At 36.8% G+C, this 23,556-nt stretch overlaps 1 protein-coding gene across 2 annotated transcripts in view; it reads right to left on the bottom strand.

Moving 5' to 3' along the window:
• Positions 1–23,556, bottom strand: part of NECAB1 (N-terminal EF-hand calcium binding protein 1) — a 279,183-nt gene that overhangs the window by 90,193 nt on the left and 165,434 nt on the right. For both annotated transcript variants that reach the window (XM_059994879.1, XM_059994880.1), the window contains exon 5: positions 15,886–15,983. In XM_059994879.1, coding sequence (XP_059850862.1) covers positions 15,886–15,983 — 98 coding nt within the window. The remainder of the gene's footprint in view (positions 1–15,885; positions 15,984–23,556) is intronic.

Raw genomic sequence — 23,556 nt, 5'->3', positions numbered from 1 at the left:
CCAGGCTATTCCTAACTAATGATTGAACATAGTGAAGGTTAGAGAGCTGGGCCATTTCTGCCTGATGTGGAACTCCTTTTGGGGCAGGCTTTGCTCTGGGGCTCCCCATTGGCCTGGTCAGGACTTAGAGGTATTTCATGCTCAACTTTCATGTCTTTTTCCAGATGTCAGATCAGCATCATAGTGCAAAGCTTCTTCCCACTATTCCTGCTTCCTCTCCCCTTTACCCTTCAGAGGCATTTCTCCCAACAAATTTCTTGCACTCCTAGATCCATCTTGGCATCTGTTTTCCAGAGGATTTGAGCAGACACAGCACTCCATAAATATTGGTTGGGTCAGATAAAGGAATCTCAGGATGAAATACATGAACTATTAGAAGAGGTGAAGTGAGCTGTGAGGAAACAAGATTGAGTACCTACCATTTGCCAGGTGCTTAGCTGTAAGAGAAACTCATGCAGTTGGACTAAAAGATTAGTTGAAATAATGTGTGCTCAGTAGCTGATATGTATTAAATGCTCAATAAATAGCAGATATCCTTATTATAAAGAGTTACATTAGATTCTGTATGAAAAGGTCAGGTGGGTATGAGATATCAAGAGTCATGAAAGAGGCAAGGAATCAGGCAAGAAAAGAGGTCAGGGATCTGAAGGGAGTATAGTCCAAGCAGTAATCTGGGTTCAGTCATCTTGGCATGGCTGAGAAGAACTCCTTAGGAGCTGCAGTTACTAATGAAGTTTTAGACCTTCTGGGAATATTCACCCTTGGTGGACCCAAATATTATTTTTTTTTCATTTTTCAGGGTTCTGTGATTATGCAGGTCCCTAATTGTTAATATAGTGTCTGATTTCAGTGAATGAGGAACTATTGGTATCAATTTATAAGTGGTCCTACAAGGCTATATTTTTAAATTCGGATTTGGGGCCCTGAGTGGTGGTGGGTGGAAGAGGGGAAGAGAGAGCATACAGGGCCTTGGTGTGAGATCTTGACTTCCTTTCTATCTGAACTTATTCTCATTGAGAGCTCTAAGGCTTAGCAGTTAGCTTTTTCATCTGCTTAAAATGCAGCTCCATAGTTAGGTGTGTGATTATGGGCTTTTCTTAATTGTAGTTTGATTAGAGACTTTCCAGATGTAAGACACAATTTTGAGGTCACATTCTTTACCTCTTAAGAAGATATAGGTTATAAGTAGAAAAGTTCCTCCAGAATACTACAGAGGATAAAAAACTTGTAAAGAAGCAATAATTAATCTCATCTTGTAGCAATATAAAAGGAATTATTCTTTAGACCAATTGATTATGCTCAAAGCCATCTAAGTGATCTGTCATCAGTGACTTTCAGAAGGTAGCTCCTGATTCCTCTTAGTAAATTAAGCCTACAAGTGAAAGCATTCTTAATTCATTACATGCCAGTACACCTGCCACAAACATAATTAGTCCAGTCTCATAAGGGTGTCATTTTTGAAAGGTTAATAGATCCATCCATGCTTACCCCATCGCCCCAGGGGTCAGTTTTCAATTTGCCTATTCATGATGTGTTATGCTGCTCTTGAAATGCAATGAGTTTCTCAAAGAATTGGTAGTTTGTTTCTAATGTAAGATAGTATTGCATTTCAGCATTGCTGAAATATACAGTCTGGTGGTCTGAAAGACTAATTAGGAAATCTATTACCATACCATATACAATGATATAGCCATCTCAACTCGATCTTTTACTGAAACTATCAGGGCCAAATGTGTTTCAAAATTCAGAAATTTTCAGAATCTAGAAAGGTAATAGTATATACCATGTATCATATAATATCCTTATCAGGGTCTGGGGCAGCACCCAGCACCCAATGACTATATTGATATTTTTGCAGCACAATACTGAATATTAAAATAGGTTTTGCTACCAAGTGAATTTAGGTGCTAAACTTATCAAACAGCATCAACAACAAACAACAAGAAAAAGAAAGCCAAAGCATTCAGTTGGCAGAACTTTATGGATTTCGGAATTGCAAATAGGAGTGGTAGTGACTTTGCATCCTAACTCCTCCTCAAACAATCTCCATGAAGATTTTGGGAACAGAAGAGAAAGAGTTGCCAAGAATTTAGCTTGAAATTGAAGTAGGGGACATTTATTGCTACTTTCTACCTGTTAATTCTTTAAGACTCATTTTCAAAATTTCTCTTAGGCTACATAAAATATGGTTTGTCTAAAATGAGTAACTTGGACGAATTATTCTTTTACCGATAATCAGCTCATTGAGCTTTACTTGTGACTCTGATATGCATGAGAAAATATAAAAGGGAGTGGAGAGTAAGAATTAAAGGAAGAAAACAGCTCCTTCCAGTTACTGCCCTTTTCCTATGGCCACAGGTCCATCCTCACAGTAGTCTCATCTTTGCAAAGAGGCTGAAGAGTTGACTATTTTGCATTAATACTTTGCGGCACAGGGAAGGGGGATTACAAAATTTCCTACTGTTTCTCTTTATTAGATCAACAATCACTTTTTCTATCAGCCGAAAAAGTCTGGTAACACAATGATCAAGATAGTAGAATAGTTATTAATAAAAGTGTTCTTGTTATCATCACTCTTGGGTAACTTTTGTTTCCTATTACAATCTTCTTGGTGCTTAAGACCTGGTTACACCTTGAATGTAGTAGGTGCTCCTAGTGTGCTTATTAAATTGGATTGAGAAAGCATCCTTATGCCCTTCGCACCACACCCTTTGTTTGTTTGTTTGTTTGCTTATTGCTTTTCAAAAGAAGTCTGTGTTTCCTATTGTTGAAGCTACTTTTCTTGTTTTCTCTCTAGGATTCAGAGGCATTGGATTCTGCTCCTGAAGATATTTATATCCTTTGTACTTCCAAGGGGGTTGTAGGAGTATATAATCTATCACTGCAAATGATCTGTTTTGATCACATAAAGGAAGAGATGGCTGACTAAGAGTTGTGCTTCCTTTTCAGTTATTCTCCTATATTGTTATGAATTAATTTCTGTTGGATTTTGATAATTCTGTTATTGACAGACATTTGTACCTGCACATACTCATGTGTGTCTCTACCCATAAGTAGCAGTTTGGCCTGGCACTCAGGGATATACATGCACTTCTATGCATTCACCAGACTGAAATTCTCCCAGAAACAAGCTCATTTTACTTCATCATTATTAAAAATATTTATGTGGGAAAAAAGTGTTTAGAACTGTTAAGAAACATATAACTAAATATGTTATCAATGTACTTTATAGGAAATTTATGCTATATGTCTCTTTTTCCTCCTTGCTTTTTATCAGCATGAAAATGAGGCTTCTGTTTCTAAGAAACTCTAAAAATATTACTCACCTGCACCTACCCTGTTCTGCCACATTATAATCTTGGTTATAGCTCTCAAATATCAGAACAGAAGATCATGAACTGAAGATGTGTCATAGAAAAAACTGTTTTAAAGGCAAGTTCAACATAATGGACTAAGGAAAAAAATCCAACCACGAGAAAACTTGATGTTGACTTAATTAAAAAAAAAAAGGCATCCTTTACAAAATACAAACTGTATGAGCACTAAAATTAAAACTGCTAATCCTTTTCTTTTTTTCAGTCCTCTCCAGCTGGCTACAAAATGTCTCTGGCCCCTTGCCAGGGAGCCCTGAATGTCTCTGGCACCAATGGAACACAGGCAGGCTAGAGACAGGCAGTTCTCACTTCACATTTTGGTAAATTCAGAAACAGTATGTTGCTGCCCTGGGCAGCTAAACATTCCAAATTTTAGAAACAATTTTTGGTGGAAATTTTGTGAATCTGCTCCCTCCTCACGTTTTCCCTGGTTCCTTGGAATGAACAGTCACTTTGCCGCTCAGCTTGACAAGAACTGTATTGCAGTCACTGATCCCCTCTTCCCTTCCACCTGATACAAGATCAGCAGTGACCTGCAGCACAGCCTTTCCTGTGATCTAATATATTTCAAAAAATGTTACTGAGTGGCTTAACTAGCCCTAGCACTGTAAGATGCTTCAAGATAGTAAATGGCTGAGTATGGTTGGGACAGAAATCACATAGGACTGGCTAGAGGTGGGACTGGAAAGATGAACAGCAGTGCCAGATGGACAAGAGGGCCAAGTCTTGTGTGCCCTGGGCAAAGAGTCTGGATTTTTTCCTGAGAGCAGTGGAGAGCCATTGCAAAGTTTTAGGCAAATGAGGGAAAGTCTTATTTTTTAGAAAGATTTCTCATCCTGCAGGATGGAGCATGACCTAAAGACAACATTGGGAACAGAATAATGAATTTGGTGTCTGTGGCAAATAATTCCAGTTAGAATCATGGCAACTCTGCCGAGCATGGTCCAGAGAGTGGGTTGAGAGAGGAGGATGTGAACAATATTAAAGAGATTAAATCATTGGGACTAGGTGATTGATTCTACCACAGGGGATAAAAGAAAGAGTGGAAGGTGACAAAGAACTGAAGGGGACACAAATTTGAAATTAACCCTTTCATTTGAGTGTTAGTCATATGGGTGATTTTTTTCATTTAAAATATATTTTTATTGCTATAATGTCATTTTAAATATTGTATATATTACAAAGAAAATTTGATAGGTGTGATATTTAGTGATATAATGTTTTTCTTAAGATAGAAGTCATGATGCTAACACATGTTTACTACAATAAGATTGTTATTATTGCCCATATTTGACTGAATCATAAGGCAAGTCAAAATGCATTTCTCTGCTTTAATAGAGATAATACCTGTGAGTTACTCCCTCACCTACCCACATTTCATGTAATTGAGATACTGATTTTCAGAGTAATACAGAAAAATGATATGACCATGTGAGGAAGAAAGAATGATCACTTACATATTTTGATATTCCTGAGAAAAGAAAGAAAAATCCTCACATAAATATTTTCTGAACATTTTGCATAACTTTGCTGTTGTAAGCCAAAAATTCTTGGTCTTTATCCACTACTTTTGGAGCACACAAAAATATATCCAAATAGGAAAACAGTGCTGGCAACCTTGTCTTAATTCATTTTGACTGTTAACAACGAAAAAAATAATCAGATCGAGAATAACACTTTTTAAAAATAGTTATTTTAAAAAATAGTTGCATTATATTTTTTCCGCATGGATATGTAATTCTTGTTGAAAAATTTGTAGAATTCATAAAAATCACCTAAATTCACAGACACATAAATATGCACAAAATTGCAGAATGGACAGTAACTTTTCTTTAAAAGAATAAAAATCAGTACTATGACTGGAGTAAATATTATCCTGAATTTAGAGGTTACAGCTGGGAAACCAAATAAATATATATGAGAGAAGTAAGAGCTCTCTTAATTGACCTCCACTGTACTGAATATTCCCTCAGTTAAATTTTCAATATCCCTCCACTGCTTAACAATTAAACTAAATTTCCAACCAGTTTGCCTTTCAGCCTGAACACCCACTAGCAACCAAAATAGCCTTATGCTTCAAGCATGCATGATTCCCTGTATTTCCATGAAAATACACTGTTTCTCACACATGTGCTTATGTTATTTGTTTTCCTGAAAGTGAATTCCATTCCCACTATTACTCCAGCAATCTCTACCCATAGACAGAGATTTCTGTTCTTTGAAGTTCAGCTGAAATGCCATTTACTCCTTGGTAACTTTCCAGATTAGCTGGACAAAGAGATGCATTCCTATTTTCTATTCTTACCACATGGTTTGAACCATTCTTATCAAATCTGTTCAAAGTTTTGCATTACGACAGTCCTGCATTACCCATTCTACTCTATGGTAAGCCTCTTGAGGACATTGTGTGGCAAAACTTAGATTCCTTTCTACTTCCTAGCACAGCATTTCTGCTGAATGAGTGACTGAATGGAGTCATTCCTAAAAGTCATGGATTTTCAGTTATTAAAAAAACTGAAACACTCTTTGAAAGCTGGTACTTATGAAGTACTTCCTTAAAAGCTTATTTTAGACTAGTCATCTTTAATATTAATTCAAACACATAAACATGTATTTCCTCTCTTGTTATGCATGTTTTGGCTCTTTTGATACCTATTTCATCATACATACATTTGTATATGTGGCTTGAGGCACAGTTCTAAAAACATAATTGATTCTCACTATCTTTCAGCATTATTAATACTCAACTAAGATGAGGAATGGACATGTACGTTGGTTTTAAAAAATCTATTTGGTTTCTTTTAATGGAGGCAAATATTAATAGAGAAAAAAAACAGGTAAAGATTCCCTTTCACCACTCCATCTCAACAAACACAGTTAAAAGTTAACTATTACAGTGGTTTTAAAGATATGTACACACACTCTATGATACATTTCCCTTGAATAAGTGGAATTTAATTCTCCTCCCCTTGAGGAGGGTTAGATTTAATGACTTGCTCCTAATGAACAGAATGTGGTAGAAGTGATAGGATGTTACTGCCAAGGTTATATTATAATCATAGTCTCTCTCTCATCTTAATCTCTCTCTGTATGTCTTTTTGCCTGTCTTTGTCTTTTCCTCTTTTTGGGTCTTGCTCTGGAGAAAGCCAGCTGCCGTGTCATATGAGCTGAACTAAGGAGAGGCTCACATGATGAGGAACTAAAGCTACATGACTGACTCTCTATTCCCTCTGAATATGCCAACAGATGTTCAGAAGCAGTTCCTCAAGCTCCTGCAGATGACTGCAGTCTCTTACTCAAATCTTGACTATAAGCTCTGAGTCAGAATCACCCAGTTAAGCAACTCCTGAATTCCTGACCCTCAAAAACTGCATGAGATAACTGGTAATTTAGGGAAAAAATTTGTTACACAGCAGTAGATAACTGTTATAACTAACAAGTCCTAAAATATTTTTTCTTTTCTATTTAACCAATCATGGTTTTTTGTCATCTTTTCAAGAAATTGACTAGAAACCATGGTAGATTCAAGCCAAAAAAGCTATGAAGAAATTCATAGGGCATCAGTTTTGAGATTACTGTCTACATCTTAGCTGTATGACCTAACACTTTTTTCCTCAGTTTCTTTATTCACTATAGGAACAAAGCAGAACCTACCTAATAAAATATTAGAATTAAATAAGATACTAAACTAAAAGTGTTGGCAAAGTCTTTGGTAAGTTGTAATTGCTCAATAAATGTTAGCTTTATTATTATTATTCTGGTTTAAAAAGAAAAGCTAAGAGATTGCCTGAATAGACATTCAATCTCACAGAGTAAAACACACAGCTAGTATTCAGACACATATGTGTAAAATTAATGAAAACAAACTCCTTCCCATACTGTCAGAAGTCAAGCCACTTACAGGGCTAGTGAATGTCTTGAAAAGTGAATATGATCTATAACAGAAATTAAAACTGAATACTGTCCATGTTCAAAGAAACTCTAAGAGTGTGTCACTTTTGAACCACACCAGAGATCTCAGACCATGCTACAGCCCTATAGGGCCATTAGAGCTACAGGCCATGTGCTAGTACACAACTGTCAGATCACTAAATAAATCATTCCAAAGGGGACATCATACAACACTATGTGGTCATGAGCCTTGTAGCTACACAGGAAGCACAGGTATAATGTACTACATATTTATTTTGTTTTTGAATATACTATTCAAATAAGGGCTTTGGAAAAAGTAAATATTCTTCAAATAATATTTAGCATTTTTTGTATGCAATAGCAAACAAGAAAGGGAAAGAACAACTTCAACATGATAATAACTGATGCCTGTTGGATCTGAGAAATACAGCACAGACCAAGTTTTAATCTTTCCCTCTGCACTTTTACACTTTAGGCAAAAGAAATGAGTCATATCAAATTTTACTCTCATGACAGAAGGAATCACATGCTGAGCTGTGTATCCTCTAAAAATGTTTGTATCAATTTCTCTTTACCTTATCTAGCTTTGAACATTACAAAGATCAGTTCCTCAGAAATAGGGTTATTACTTCATGAAGGCAACTGTAGTTCAGAGATATATCCTTAAGCAAACCTCCTTTTCTGTTTAAATAAAGTAGTATACTTTGTACTCATTACTTCGTTAAGCTGAAAATTAACTCCCAACTTCTATTAAGAACATAAGTGTTCCAGTCAGCGATTTAATAAAGATAAATTTTAAAAGATTCCCATGAAGGAAATAAACAGCTCCAAAACTATACGAAGTACATGACACAAAATACAATAATTTCTCACCATATCTTTTTTCTGGTTTGGTGAAGGAAAGGGAGTAGAGTTGAAAGGATTGGTAGGATTGTCTAAAAATAAAAAATGATCATGAAAAAGAAGGGATTATTTATAAGGATCCCTATGGCGTTGGGTTACACCAGAGATTTACCTGGAGCCTCTAACTGTCACAGTTCTAGGAATTTGTTAAGTTGTTTTTTTCAAGTCCTCTCAACTCAAGATTATATGCAAGATCACTGCTTGCTGCTTACACACTCATTCAGGAAACAGTAAATAAGGTAAAATGTAACAAACTGCAGTCAACATAACCAGACTCTATCCACTGATAAACCATAGCCTCTTGTGGACATGAATGAAGGCCTTTGGCAGAACCAGGCTCCAAAACTGCCTACTTAAAAGGTCAAAGACCTGCAGGCTCTTCTAGCTTCTTTCTCTATTAAAGTCCTGCCCATTCTCACCTTCTTGCTTAAGTCTCACCTCCACCCACTGAAGTTTTATCTGACTATTGTTTTTGAACATCAAGTTCATTCATAGCCTATATTAATGCATTATCAGTTAATTAAATATGTTATTTGTTCACGGTTTTATTATTTGTTTTTCCTCTTCCAATAAAAATATAAAGAATGTATTTATGCTTTCTACAAGTTTGTATTTGTAGTATTTTGTGAAACCATTTTAAAGCTTTATTTTATAATCGGGGAAATTATCTTGTTCCACTAAGATATAAGATTTTACATGTAGAGTCACAACTTATTATGGCCTTGTGGCACTGAAGAAGATTTTGAAACTTTACATAATAACAATAGGCATAAAGTGAAGCTTTAAAGTTCAGATTAGAAAAATGGGATACAGTGAGCCAGAAAGCTCAAGACAATGTAGCGACTGGTTAGATTTCTCTGGAAGACAGATGAGATAGGTTGGTCCTTTCACTAAATGGCAATGGATCTCAGTGTTCAAGCCTGTAATATCAGTTAATGAAGATAAATAGACTGTCACAGATGGAGCAGCTACTCAAGATAGTAGCTAACCTAGTTACCAAATTTATATACAAAAAAATCAATCATTTTCCAATATACCACCAATATAAAGGTAGGAATATGGAGAGGCAGACCATTTATAAAAGCGACAAAAATATAGAATATCTATAAGTTGACTGAACAAGACAAGTTTTGAAACTATATGAAGTATCAAAAAATTTAATGAGACCTAAAAGGAAGCTTGGATAAATGAAGAAATATATATGTACCTGCACAGGAAGGCATAAGATGACAATCTCTCAAAATCACTTTACAAAAGGAATGCAAATCCAATAAAAATTCTCATGGAATTTTTCCTTAGAATTGGAAAAAACAATATAAAACTTATATAATGGCAAAACAAACCAAAAAAAGACAATTCTTTGGTGAAGAAGAACAACCAGGGTAGACTTGTACTTTCACATTTCCAAATATACCCAAGTATTCAAGCAAGAATTCAATGTGTTAATAAAATTAGAATATACAGTTTTATCAGTGGAACAGGACATTTAGCTTGGACATAGACTCAAGTATAAATATGTATACAGCAAATGGTAAATGTGGTATTTTAAGTGAGTAGACAAAGAATGAAAAGTGTTGAAATAGTTAGGTGGCTATTTGGAAAAAAATCAGTTGGACTTCTACTTGGATGCTATTGGATCCTTTATAAATCTACCCAGAGCTCAGAGGGCCACCAATATTTTTGCTTATTGGTCTCAGGTATATTAGCTTTTCTTTTGGATATATTTATTCTCCAAGTAAAAAGCTAAATATGGCATGTAACTTCCCTTGTTTTCCAATTAAAGCTACATCTATTTCTCTGATGACATTAGACTATGTATTTTAAAATGTATGAACTTCCTTGTCTAGAATGTTGCATATGTACCATTCATCTTTTGATTTTAGCATTTAATTATTTTAGCATTTAATTATCATCTACTTCTGTCTATAATTTCTTACATACTTCTTTCATATATTACCCTAGGCTCTGGACACCTATTTGTTCACTTTCAAAATTGAAAGTAACTTTATCAGAGAAGCTGGAAGTCTCCAGCCTTTGCTGATCCACAGCCAAATTCTGAAGAGTTTAATCGTTTCAAAGAGCAAATTTATCTAACAACAGAAATTTTTTGTGCCATGATACAACTTAGAATTACATGTTTGTAATACGTTCAATATGGAGTCACATAAACCTCAAAAAATTTCAAATGAAAATCACTTGGCTTAAATCTCACTAAATTTATTTTATTAATAAATCAACTAAGCACTTTGTGACTCAGTTTCCACATTTTTGAAATAAGTCTATTTTCATTTGCCTAACATTCCTCACTAGGATATTACAAAAAATAAATGAAATAATGTGTATTAAAGGATGTTGAAAACTCTAAGGCACTATATAAATGTTAGCTGGAACTTATTGTTAATTCTCATTCCCTTTTTGGTCAAAGCTACTCTAGCCTTAAACTAATAGGAAAGAAGACACATTGGACTTTGGTAACTTGGCTTAGAGATGTAAGTCAGTGGTCAGGTAATTTGGCAGGGCTGCGGCAATAGAAAAAACTAATGATACGGTTGTCAAGTGGGTGCCAATCCAAGTTCTGAGCCTGCTCTGACTTCACTGTGAGCTTCTGTCCCTTACCTTCCTAACTACCACTTTGTTGATGTTCTTTGCTTGAACTAATCACCCACCCCATGGTCTGTACCCTACCCATAATCTCACCTTTAAATTACCCCAAAAGTCATACTCACATGAGCTGGGTCAGGTGATCTCAGTTCTGCTCCCTCCTTCCCCAGACAGAGATGGCAAGTTCCTCTGCCCAGGATTCTCACTTTATAAGTCAGCAAATACTTCAGACTCCTTCAGGAGACCTGGGTCTCCTAGCAGACTCTGTCATCCATGACTTAATGAAGCAGGCTTTCCAAGGACCTGGGATTCCCCTTTGTCAGGCTGGGCAAAAGTCTGGCCAAGTTTGAAAGAGATTCTAAGGCTTAGGCCTGACAGAGGGCTACTCTGCTATAGAGCCAAATTTGCAACCTCAAGACATTTCTCTCCTATTTTCCATGCCCCGAGTCTCTGTCTCCCATTCCCTAAACACATTACACGAAAGATCATTTTAAAGAGCAAATGGGATGTCAAATAAGCTTTTTGGAAAATGTTTTCCTATGGTTGCTCTGAAGTCTAAGAATATATTTTTCATTTTATTTTTAATGAATACTTAAAAGGATTGTAATGAAACTATAATGAAGAATGAAAGTGCCTGACTTCTATAAGCCTAAGAGGGTGTTTCTTCCATGAGCTTAAGAGAGTTTCACTATTCCATACATGGTAGTATTTTAGCACCTATACTTTGCCTGAAATAAGGGAAATTTATAAGGATAAATCCAATATAAAAATAGTAATTAATGATGTTTTACCCAGATAGGAATTCTGAGACCTATTGCTATTTCTTCTTTTCTTTATAATAAGACTTCTCATAAATGAAATGATTATAATTTTTAACTAGTGAAAGAATTATGGAGCCCTGGGAGGCCCAGATGCTAAATATAAGGAAATAGGGATAGAGGAGAGAGAGAAAGGTTGAAATGAAGACATCTACAGATGCCAGGGAGACAAACAACTTGGATCCCAAAGGCAGATATAAGAAGCAGGGGAGAGACAGATGCTCAGCAATGCTAGGACTCAAGTCTATTTTTTCTTAAAATCATTGATGTATTGGAGGATGTGCTTATTTGAAAAATAACTTTTAGGAGAAAACTAAATAGTATATATATGCATTTTTTATATAGATGTAGCTTCATTCAGCAACGTGACCATCACACCCTAAATAATTATTTTAAGAACACCATTCTTCATTTTAGCTTATGATAATCTCCTTTTAAGCCTTACTAATAAGTCTTAAGGATACCCCATTTAAATTTTAGCTTAAGCATCAGAATTCTACATGTGCTTTGAGATTACAAGCACATCACATACTGATGGTATAAGTTACTTATCACCCCATTATAGAAAGAAGAAAAACAAATTGACAAATCCAATTTGCGTGTGTGTGTGTGTGTGTGTGTGTGTGTAATTCAAATTCAGGAAGTTCTGGTTTTAGCTACCTTCAAAGCTTTCAAGACCATTTGAAACTTGACCTGTGGTGCTTGTTCCAGAAAAATAAGCAAAGTAAAATAATCCAGGTAACTCTTTAAGGATCTATCAAAGGGCTGGGGTTAAAGGAGGAGGAGGAGGAAGGGAAAATAATGTTAACAGATTATATCTGTCCTGAGTTACCTCCTGGAATTTAAGTTAAGCAGCTGGAACCCATTTTGTCCATTCTCTCACACAGCAGACAAATGTATTGCCAGTGAAGATAGACCACAATTTTATTTCTCTTAAAAACCTAGAACAGTCAGCCCTTCTTACTGAGACAGGACTTTTCATCTGGGTAAAAATATATAAGAACTCTCAAAAGAGAAATACTGGATTTCTCAGTCAGAAGGGTTCTTTGTGCTAGACAGTATGGAGAAAATGTCAGTTTAACAGTGGTTTGAAAAATGTCAAAACTCCTGTGTTTCACTCATTTTGAGATATCATGCAAGTAACCTTTCTAATTTTATTTTTGACTATTTCTGATTTTCTTTCTTTCTTTTTTTAAATCAAAGAGCTTATCCTTGATTAAGTAGAAATTTGAAAGCTTCCTAAATGAACTTAGGAACAACTTTTCTTTTAGGCACAAAATCATTTAGCCTTTGGAGCTGTATGAATATCTATTTCATCAATTATTTAGCCAATCAATAAATTTTTATTGAGTTCATTTTAATTGTCAGGTTCATTTCAATTGCTAGACTCTGGGTATTCAAAAAAGACCCTGCCTTTCTCCCTCCTTATAGACGGCAAATAAACAAAAAAATATATAGTTACTCATGCTGATAATTGCCAGCAAGGAACAAATGAGTTACTCTAAAAAGACAGCCTCTCTTAGACAAGATGATCAGAGAAGACCTTTATGAGAACATTGTATTTAAGATAAGATCTAAACAAAGAGAAGCCAGCCATATCAAGCAGAGGTTTTAAAAATTACCATTTCTGGAAAGAAGGTCCCAAGGGATAAAATTTTATACAGTTTCCAAATGTTCTTGAAGAGGTCAAGAGAAAATGTATTTAGATTTCTTTTTCCTGTTTTCTTTTACTGAAATTTGTTGTTTGGATATAGAGATCCTAGACTGATATTCCATTTTTTCATCTACTATTTTGCTTTACTTTTTGGCAGACTTTTTAAATTTTATTTTCCAAAATTCTGTTAAGTCTTTATTTCTGCTCTCTTGTTTAAATTTCCAAAAGCACTTTCTTATTTTCTGGTTGCCCACTGTTTGTCATACTATTCTTGCTTCATGGATGCTATATCTTCTCTTATTTCTTGGAAGAGGTTGAGGATATTACCTTGAAGTTTTCATCTTCCTGCATAGAACGCTGTCTTAGTCTCTCCCTCCCTCCTTCTTCTTTTTCAGTTTGTTTTGGTCTCTTTCTTTCCTGTAAGAAGCTTGATGGCACTTGGCTGACTGCATATTTAAGGATGGGGTACAAACAAGCTGATTACACAATGGGAGGAGAGATCAGGCCAAGCTCCATCACTGGAGGATTCATAGGTCTTTTCTCTTGTATTGGTTAAACTTCTCAGAGACAACCTCTTCCTTTCTGCCAGGAGGATATATGTCTGGTTGCCACACTCGGAGTTAAGTTATGGAAAAGAGCTGGATGTCTTTTCATGCAGTATATAAATTTTTATTTAATCCCTCAGCTATGACTGACGCCACCTCAGGGCTCTCTTTTACCTTTTCAGAGAGCAAGGGTATGTTTTCTACCTGGATTGATAAAGACACAGTTGCTTAGCTGGGTAGAGAAGAACAGGGGATCGGGGGAATCTAACTGCTTCCTACTACTAGTACTTTCTAAGTACTTCCTACTACTATTAGATTTCTAATAGGTCACCTTGTTTTAGCCTTAGTATTCCCCTTGTTTCCCAGTGGCAACTACTGCCACCAATTCCTGAGCCTTTCTACAAATCAAGTTGGTGGTTTTCTCCTTTAGCTCAGTCCAGGCCAAGCAGTCAAATATCTCAGGTCTTCTATCAACTATTGGTTGTCCATTTGCTTTTCAGTTTCCAAATTTTGCTGCTATAAATTTCCCCATTAAAATATCTAATTTCAGTCTTTTTCATGGAGCTTCAAGAGCAAGCTGAACTACTTGTATGTATTAATCTGTGGTGTCTTTATCCAGAAATTCTGTATATTCTTTAATTTTTTAAATTTCTTGTTATGCACTCTATGTGCTAAAATGTCTTTTTTGACTTACTGATAGTGGAAATCTTAATTCTCATCTCTCTTGACCTCTTCATAGAAGTCAACACTATTGTCCACCTCCTACTTTATGAAACTCTCTTCTTCAACTCTGGACACTATACTCTCCTGTCTTTCTTCCCACCTTTCTTCCCATTCCATCTCAGACATGCTTGCTGGCTCTTTCCCCTCTATTCACCATCAGAGCTGAAGTTCCTTAAAGCTCAGTGTTAGGTTCCCTCCTCTCTTTACTTTATAGTCTCTCTTCAGATGACATATCACTCAAGTTCTTTGCTTAAGCACTAACAGTTCACATATTGTATACCTCCAGTCTAGACTTCATTTCTCAGGTCTAGACCTATGTATCCAATGGTTTATTTGACTTTCCTTAGATGTCTCAAATGTAGTTTAGACCCAATGTGTCTAAAAAATAACTTATGATCTTATCTCATTAAACTTGGCCCTCTTTTAGCATTCTCTGTCTAGATAGTGCCACTGTCCAGGAACACAAACTGAAAACTAAGATTCATTCTTGACAATTCCTTCCCTCCCAGTCCGCATATTCAATCCTTCTCCAAATTCTATTGACGGGATCTCAAATATATGTACAATTCACTTACGTTTCTCCATCTGCTCTGCCAGTACTGCCAAACTACCAACATCTCTCAGCTGGATTAGTGAACTAGCCTCCTACTCATCTTCTTAATTCTGTTCTTCCACATTCTCCACCCTAATCCCAAGCTAATTCTTACACAGTCTTTTCAAAAAGACTACATGAGTTTTCATACCTCTGCTTAAAATGGCTAATTTATTTGCACTAAGGATACAAGTCTAAATCTTTAGGTTTACCAGCGACATTGTGAAAGATGTGACCCCTCCCTACAACACCAGTTTTACCTCACACATTGCCACTCTTGGATTTTCTGTATTTTAGCCTTATTGGACATCTTCAATTCCTAGAATGCCTTGTGTCCCTCCTGAAAGAGGGCATTTGTACCTGTTATTACTTGTATCTGGTTCTCCTTGGCCTAGCTATAACTATTTCTTTTAATTCAAATTGCTTAGATGTCATCTCCTGCAGCATGAATAAGGTGTTCTATCTTGTAATTCTCTCTGTTGTGCTATGTTGTAATCACTTGTTTACACACTCATCTCCCCATCAGAATAAGAGCCATTTGAACAGCTCTTTGTATCCTTAGCATTGAAGCACAGTATCTAGAATCTGGTAAGTTTTTTGTAATTGTATTGTGAATGAATAAAAAAGCTCATTTATATCAAAAAAATAAATTATCAGTGATTAAAACAAATCTGTACTTCCATGATACATTAGGAACTAGTTATGATTTTCAAGAGAAAGATATTTTGAAGAGATTTTATAGATAATAATCAAATTTCCTTACTTTTTTTGTTTTTCCCATTGCCTTCAGGATGGAAAGATTTAAATCTTCAAGTGCTGTTAGTACATTCTCATACTCGCCCAAATGCTGAGAAAAATATTCTGAAAAGTAAAAATATTGAAATAAATACTTGTTTGCCTTTAGGTAATGATAAAACAAAATATCAACTGAAGATTTACACAATAAATGAGTAAAACAAATGGATAAAACTGACAAATTTTCAGATGAGACTAACTAAAGTGTCAATATACTTTCATTAAAAAAGAAAAAATCCTGGAGGGTTACCATTATTCTTTTTATCTTACAAAAAATAGGGAAAAAATGAAGCTGGATTTACATACACAACTGCTTCAATAAAAAGTTGTTCCCAAGAGACCTTCAAGATGGCAGAGGAGTAAGACGTGGAGACCACCTTCCTCCACACAAATACATCAAAAATACATGGACATGTGGAACAACTCCTACACAACACCTACTGAACGCTGGCAGAAGACTTCAGACTTCCCAAAACGCAAAAAACTCCCCATGTACCTGGGTAGGGCAAAAGAAAAAACAGAGACAAAAGAATAGGGATGGGACCTACACCTCTGGGAGGGAGCTGTGAAGGAGGAAAAGTTTCCACACACTAGGAAGCCCCTTCATGGGCAGAGTTGAGGGTGGGGGAGAAGCTTCGGAGCCACAGAGGAGAGCACAGCAATAGGGGTGCAGAGGGCAAAATGGAGAGATTCCCGCACAGAAGATCAGTGCCGACCAACACTCACCAGCCTGAGAAACTTGTCTGCTCACCCACCGGGGCGGGTGGGGTCTGGGAGCTGAGGCTCCAGCTTCGGAGGTCAGATCCCAGGGAGAGGACTGGGGTTGGCTGTGTGAACACAGCCTAAAGGGGGCTAGTGCACCACAGCTAGCTGGGACGGATTCCGGGAAGAAGTCTGAAACTGCCTAAGAGGAAGAGACCATTGTTTCAGGGTGCATGAGGAGAGGGGATTCAGAGCACTGACTAAATGAGTTCCAGGGACGGGTGCGAGCCGCGGCTATCAGTGCAGACCCCAGAGATGGATATGAAATGCTAAAGCTTCTGCTGCAGCCACCAAGAAGCCTGGGTGCAAGCACAGGTCACTATCCACACCTCCCCTCCCAGGAGCTTGTGCAGCCTGCCACTGCCAGGGTCCCATGATCCAGGGACAATTTCCTTGGGAGAACACATGGCATGCCTCAGGCTCTTGCAACATCACGCCAGCCTCTGAGACCGCAGGTTCGCCCCACATTCCAAACCCCTCCTTCCCACCCCAGCCTGAGTGAGCCAGAGCCCCTTAATCAGCTGCTCCTTTAACCCCATCCTCTCTGAGTGAAGAACAGATGCCCTCAGGCGACCTCCACACAGAGACGGGGCCAAATCCAAAGCTGAACACTAGGTGCTGTTCGAACAAAGAAGAGAAAGGGAAATCTCTCCCAGCAGCCTCAGGAGCAGTGGATGAAATCTCCACAGTTAATGTGATGTACCCTGCATCTCTGGAATACCTGAATAGACAACGAGTCACCCCAAAATTGAGGCAGTGGACTTTGGGAGCAACTGTAGACTTGGGGTTTTCTTTCCATCTGTAAAGATTTTCTGGTTTTAGGTTTATCTTTTTTGGTATCTAGACTTTATTATCATTGGTAGATTTGTTTGTTGATTAGGTTACATTCTTCCTTTTTTTTTTAGATATATATACATATTTTTCCTCTTTCTCACTTTTTTTTTTTATTTTTTGTGGTACATGGGCCTCTCACTGTTGTGGCCTCTCCCATTGCGGAGCACAGGCTCCAGAGGCGCAGGCTCAGTGGCCATGGCTCACGGGCCCAGGCGCTCCGTGGCACGTGGGATCTTCCCGGACTGGGGCACGAACCCGTGGCCCTGCATTGGCACGTGGACTCTCAACCACTGCGCCACCAGGGGAGCCTTCCTTTTTCTCTTTTTATGAGTGTATATGTGTTTGCTTCTTTGTGTGATTTTGCTTGTATAGCTTTGATTTTACCACTTGTCTCAGGGTTCTGTCTGTCCTTTTATTTTTATTTTTTTTTAGTATAGATTTTAGCACTTGTTATCATTGGTGAATTTGTTTTTTGGTTTGGTTTCTCTCTTCTTTCTTTGTTTCTTTCCTTTTTTTATTACTTTTTCATTTTCTCATTTTTAATATTTTTATATTTTTTATATTTTAATAACTCTCTTTCTTTCTTTCTTTCTCTCTTTCTTTCTTTCTGTCTCTCTTCTGAGCTGTGGGGCTGACAGGGTCTTGGTGCCCCGCCAGAGTGTCAGGCCTGTGCCCCTGAGGTGAGAGAGTTGAGTTCAGGATATTGGTCCACCAGAGACCTCCTGGCTCCACATAATATCAAACGGCAAAAGCTCTCCAAGATATCTCCATCTCAATGCTAAGACCCAGCTCCACCCAACAACCAGCAAGCTACAGTGCTGGGCACCTTATATCACACAACTAGCAAGACAGGAACACAAACTCAGCCATTAGCAGAGAGGTTGCCTAAAATTATAATAAGGTAACAGACAAACCAAAACACATCACCAGACGTGGTCCTGCCCACCAGAAAGACAAGATCCAGCCTCATCCACCAGAACAAAGGCACCAGTCCCATCCACCAGGAAGCCTACAGAACCCAAAGAACAAATCTTAGAAACTGGCAGCAGACACAAAAACAATAGGAACTACAAACCTGCACCCTATGAAAAGGAGAACCAAACATAGTAGATTAAGCAAAATGAAAAGACAGAGAAACACACAGCAGATGAGGAGCAAGGTAAAAACCCACCACACCAAACAAATGAAGAGGAAATAAGCAGTCTACCTGAAAAAGAATTCAGAGTAATGATAGTAAAGATGGTCCAAAATCTTGGAAGTAGAATGGAGAAAATATAAGAAACATTTAACAAGGACCTAGAAGAACTAAAGAGCAAACAAACAATGATGAAAAGCGCAATAAATGAAATTTAAAATTCTCTAAAAGAAATCAATAGCAGAATAACTGAGGCAGAAGAACGTATAAGTGAACTGGAAGATAAAATAGTGGAAATAAATACCTCATAACAGAATAAAGAAAAAAGAAAAGATGTGAGGACAGTCTCACAGAACTCTGGAACAATATTAAATGCAAAAACATTCAAATTATAGGGCTCCCAGAAGAAGAAGAGAGAAACTAAGGGACTGACAAGATATTTAAAGAGATTATAGTTGAAAATTTCCCTAATGTGGGAAAGGAAATAGTCAATCAAGTCCAGGAAGCGCAGAGAGTCCCACACAGGATAAATCCAAGGAGAAGCATGCTAACACATGTATTAATCAAACTAACAAAAATTAAATACAAAGAAAAAATATTTAAAAAGCAAGGGAAAAACAACAAATAACACACAAGGGAATCCCCATAAGGTAAACAGCTGATCTTTCAGTAGAAACTTTGCAAGCAAGAAGGTAGTGGCAACACATATTTAAAGTGATAAAAGGGAAAAACTAACAATCAAGATTACTCTACCCAGAAAGGATCTCATTCAGATTCGATGGAGAAATTAAAACCTTTACAGACAAGCAAAAGCTAAGAGAATTCAGCACCACAAAACCAGATTTACAACAAATGCTAAAGGGACTTCTCAAGGCAGGAAACACAAGAGAAGGAAAAGACTGACAATAACAAACCCAAAGCGCTTAAGAAAATTGTAACAGGAACATACATATCGATAACTACCTTAAATGTAAATGGATTAAATGCTCCAACCGAAAGACATAGACTGGTTGAATGGATACAAAAACAAGACCCATATGTACGTTGTCTACAAGAAACCCATTTCAGATCTAGGGACACATACAGACTGAAAATGAGGAGATGGAAAAAGATATTCCATGCAAATAGAAATCAAAACAAAGCTGGAATAGCACGTCTCTTATCAGTCAAAATAGACTTTAAAATAAAGACTATTACAAGAGACAAAGAAGGACACTACATAATGATCAAGGGATCAATCCAAGAAGAAGAGATAACAATTGTAAATATTTATGCACCCAACATGGGTGCACCTTAATACATAAGGCAAATGCTAACAGCCATAAAAGGGGAAATTGACAGTAACACAATCATCTTACGGGACTTTAACACCTCACTTTCACCAATGGACAGATCATCCATACTGAAAATAAATAAGGAAACACAAGCTTTAAATGATACATTAAACAAGACGGACTTAATTAATATTTATAGGACATTCCATCCAAAAACAACAGAATACACTTTCTTCTCAACTGCTCATGGAACATTCTCCAGGAAAGATCATATCTTGGGTCAGAAATCAAGCCTTGGTAAATTTAAGAAATTTAAAATCATATCAAGTATCTTTTCCAAACATAACGCTATGAGACTAGATGCCAATTACAGAAAATAACCTGTAAAAAATACAAACACATGGAGGATAAAAAATGCACTACTAAATAACCAAGAGATCACTGAAGAAATCAAAGAGGAAATCAAAAAATAATTAGAAACAAATGACAATGAAAACACGACGACCCAAAACCTATGGGATGCAGCAAATCAGTTCTAAGAGGGAAGTTTATAGCTATACAATCCTACCACAAGAAACAAGAAACATCTCAAATAAAAAACATAAACTTGGACTTCCCTGGTGGTGCAGTGGTTGAGAGTCTGCCTGTCAATGCAGGGAACACGGGTCCGGGAAGATCCCACATGCTGTGGAGCGGCCGGGCCCGTGAGACATGGCCGCTGAGCCTGCATGTCTGGAGCCTGTGCTCCACAATGGGAGAGGCCACAACAGTGAGAGGCCTGCGTACTGTGAAAAAAAACAAAAAAAAACAAAACAAAAAAACCCATAACCTTACATCTATAACAATTAGAGAAAAAGAACAAAATTACCCTAAAATTAGCAGAAGGAAAGAAATCTTTATGATCAGATCAGAAATAAATGAAAAAAAATGCCAGCAAAGATCGATAAAACTAAAAGCTGGTTCTTTGAGAAGATAAACAAAATTGATAAACCATTAGGCAGACTCATCAAGAAAAAAAGGGAGAAGACTCAAATCAACAAAATTAGAAATAAAAAAGGAGAAGTAACAACTGACACTGCAGAAATACAAAGGATCATGAGAGATTACTACATATGACTATATGCAATAAAATGGACAACCTGGAAGAAATAGACAAATTCTTAGAAAAGCACAAACTTCCAAAACTGTACCAGGAAGAAATAGAAAATATAAACAGACCAATCACAAGCAGTGAAATTGAGACTGTGATTCAAAATCTTGTAAGAAACAAAAGCCCAGGACCAGATGGCTTCAGAGGCGAATTCTATCAAACATTTAGAGAAGAGCTAACACCTATCCTTCTTAAACTCTTCCAAAATATAGCAGAGGGAGGAACACTCCCAAACTCATTCTACAAGGCCACCACCACCCAGATACCAAAGCCAAACAAAGACGTCACAAAGAAAGAAAACTACATGCCAATATCACTGATGAACATAGATGCAAAAACCCTCGACAAAATACTAGCAAATAGAATCCAAGAGCACATTAAAAGGATCATACACCATGATCAAGTGGGATTTATCCCAAGAATGCAAGGATTCTTCAGGACACGCAAATTAATCAATGTGATACACCATACTAACAAAATGAAGTAGAAAAAGCATATGAGCATCTCAATAGATGCAGAGAAAGCTTTTGACAAAATTCAACACCCATTTATGATAAAAAAAAACCCTGAAGAAAGTACGCGTAGAGGGAACTTATGGCAACATAATAAAGACCATATATGACGAACCTACTGCCAACAATCTTCTCAATGGTGAGAAACTGAAACTATTTCCTCTAAGATCAGAAACAAAGAAGGTTGTCCAGACTCACCACTATTATTCAACATACTTTTGGAAGTTTTAGCCACAGTAATCAGAGAAGAAAAAGAAATAAAAGGAATCCAAATTGGAAAAGAATAAGTAAAGGGGTCACTGTTTGCAGATGACATGATAATATACATAGAGAATCCTAAATATGCTCCCGGAAAACTACTAGAGCTAATCAATGAGTGTGGTAAAGTAGGAGGATACAAAATTAATGCACAGAAATCTCTTGCATTCCTATACACTAAAGATGAAAAATCTGAAAGAGAAATTAAGGAAACACTCCCATTTACCATTGCAACAAAAATAATATACCTAGGAATAAACCAACTTAAGGAGACAAAAGACCTGTATTCAGAAAACTATAAGAAACTGATGAAAGAAATTAAAGATGATACAAACAGATGGAGAGATATACCATGTTCTTGGATTGGAAGAATCAACATTGTGAAAACGAGTATACTACCCAAAGCAATCTACAGATTCAATGCAATCCCTACCAAACTACCAATGGCATTTTTAACAGAACTAGAACAAAAAAATTCACAATTTGTATGGAAACACAAAAGACCCCGAATAGCCAAAGCAATCTTCAGAAAGGAGCTGGAGGAATCAGACCTCAGACCTCAGATTATACTACAAGGCTACAGTAATCAAGACAGTATGGTACTAGCACAAAAACAGAAATATAGATCAATGGAACAGGGTAGAAAGACCAGAGATTAACCCATGCACATACGGTCACCTTATATTTGATAAAGGAGGCAAAAATACACAATGGAGAAGAGATAGCCTCTTCAATAAGTGGTGCTGGAACACCTGACAGCTACATGTAAAAGAATGAAATTAGAACACTCCTTAACACCATACAGAAAAATAAACTCAAAATGGATTAAAGGCCTAAACGTAAGGCCAGACACTATAAAATTCTTAGAGGAAAAGTTAGGCAGAACACTCTTGCTGTGACATAAGTCACAGCAAGATCATTTTTGACCCACCTCCTAGAGAAATGGAAATAAAAAGTAAAATAAACAAATGGGACTTAATGAAACTTAGAAGCTTTTGCACAGCAAAGGAAACCATAAACAAGATGAAAAGACAACCCTCAGAATGGGAAAAATATTTACAAATGAAGCAACTGACAAAGGATTAATCTCCAAAATTTATAAGCAACTCATGCAGCTCAATATCAAGAAACAAAAAACCCAATCCAAAAGTGGTCAGAAGACCTAAACAGATATTTCTCCAGAGAAGACATACAGATGGTAAACAAACAGATGAAAGGATGTTCACCATCACTAATCATTAGAGAAATGCAAATCAAAACTTCAATGAGGTATCACCTCACACCAGTCGGAATGGCCATCATCAAAAAATCTACAAACAAATAAATGCTGGAGAGGGTGTGGAGAAGAGGGAACACTCTTGCACTGTTTGTGGGAATGTAATTTGATACAGCCACTGTGGAGAACAGTATGGAGGTTCCTTCAAAAACTAAAAATAGAACTACCATACGACCCAGCAATCCCACTACTGGGCATATACCCTGAGAATATCATAATTGAAAAAGTTCACAATGTTCATTGCAGCACTATTTACAATAGCCAGGGTATGGAAGCAACCTAAGTGTCTATCGACAGATGAATGGATAAAGAAGATGTGGCACATATAGACAGTGGAATATTACTTAGCCATAAAAAGTAACGAAATTGAGTTATTTGAAGAGAGTTGGGTGCACCTAGAGTCTGTCATACAGAGTGAAGTAAGTCAGCAAGAGTAAA

Source organism: Delphinus delphis, chromosome 17 (assembly GCF_949987515.2).
Source record: "Delphinus delphis chromosome 17, mDelDel1.2, whole genome shotgun sequence".
In the NCBI taxonomy this organism is placed as follows: Eukaryota; Metazoa; Chordata; class Mammalia; order Artiodactyla; family Delphinidae; genus Delphinus; species Delphinus delphis.
Note: the sequence above shows the minus strand (reverse complement) of the source record. Positions and strands in the feature narration are given on the sequence as shown.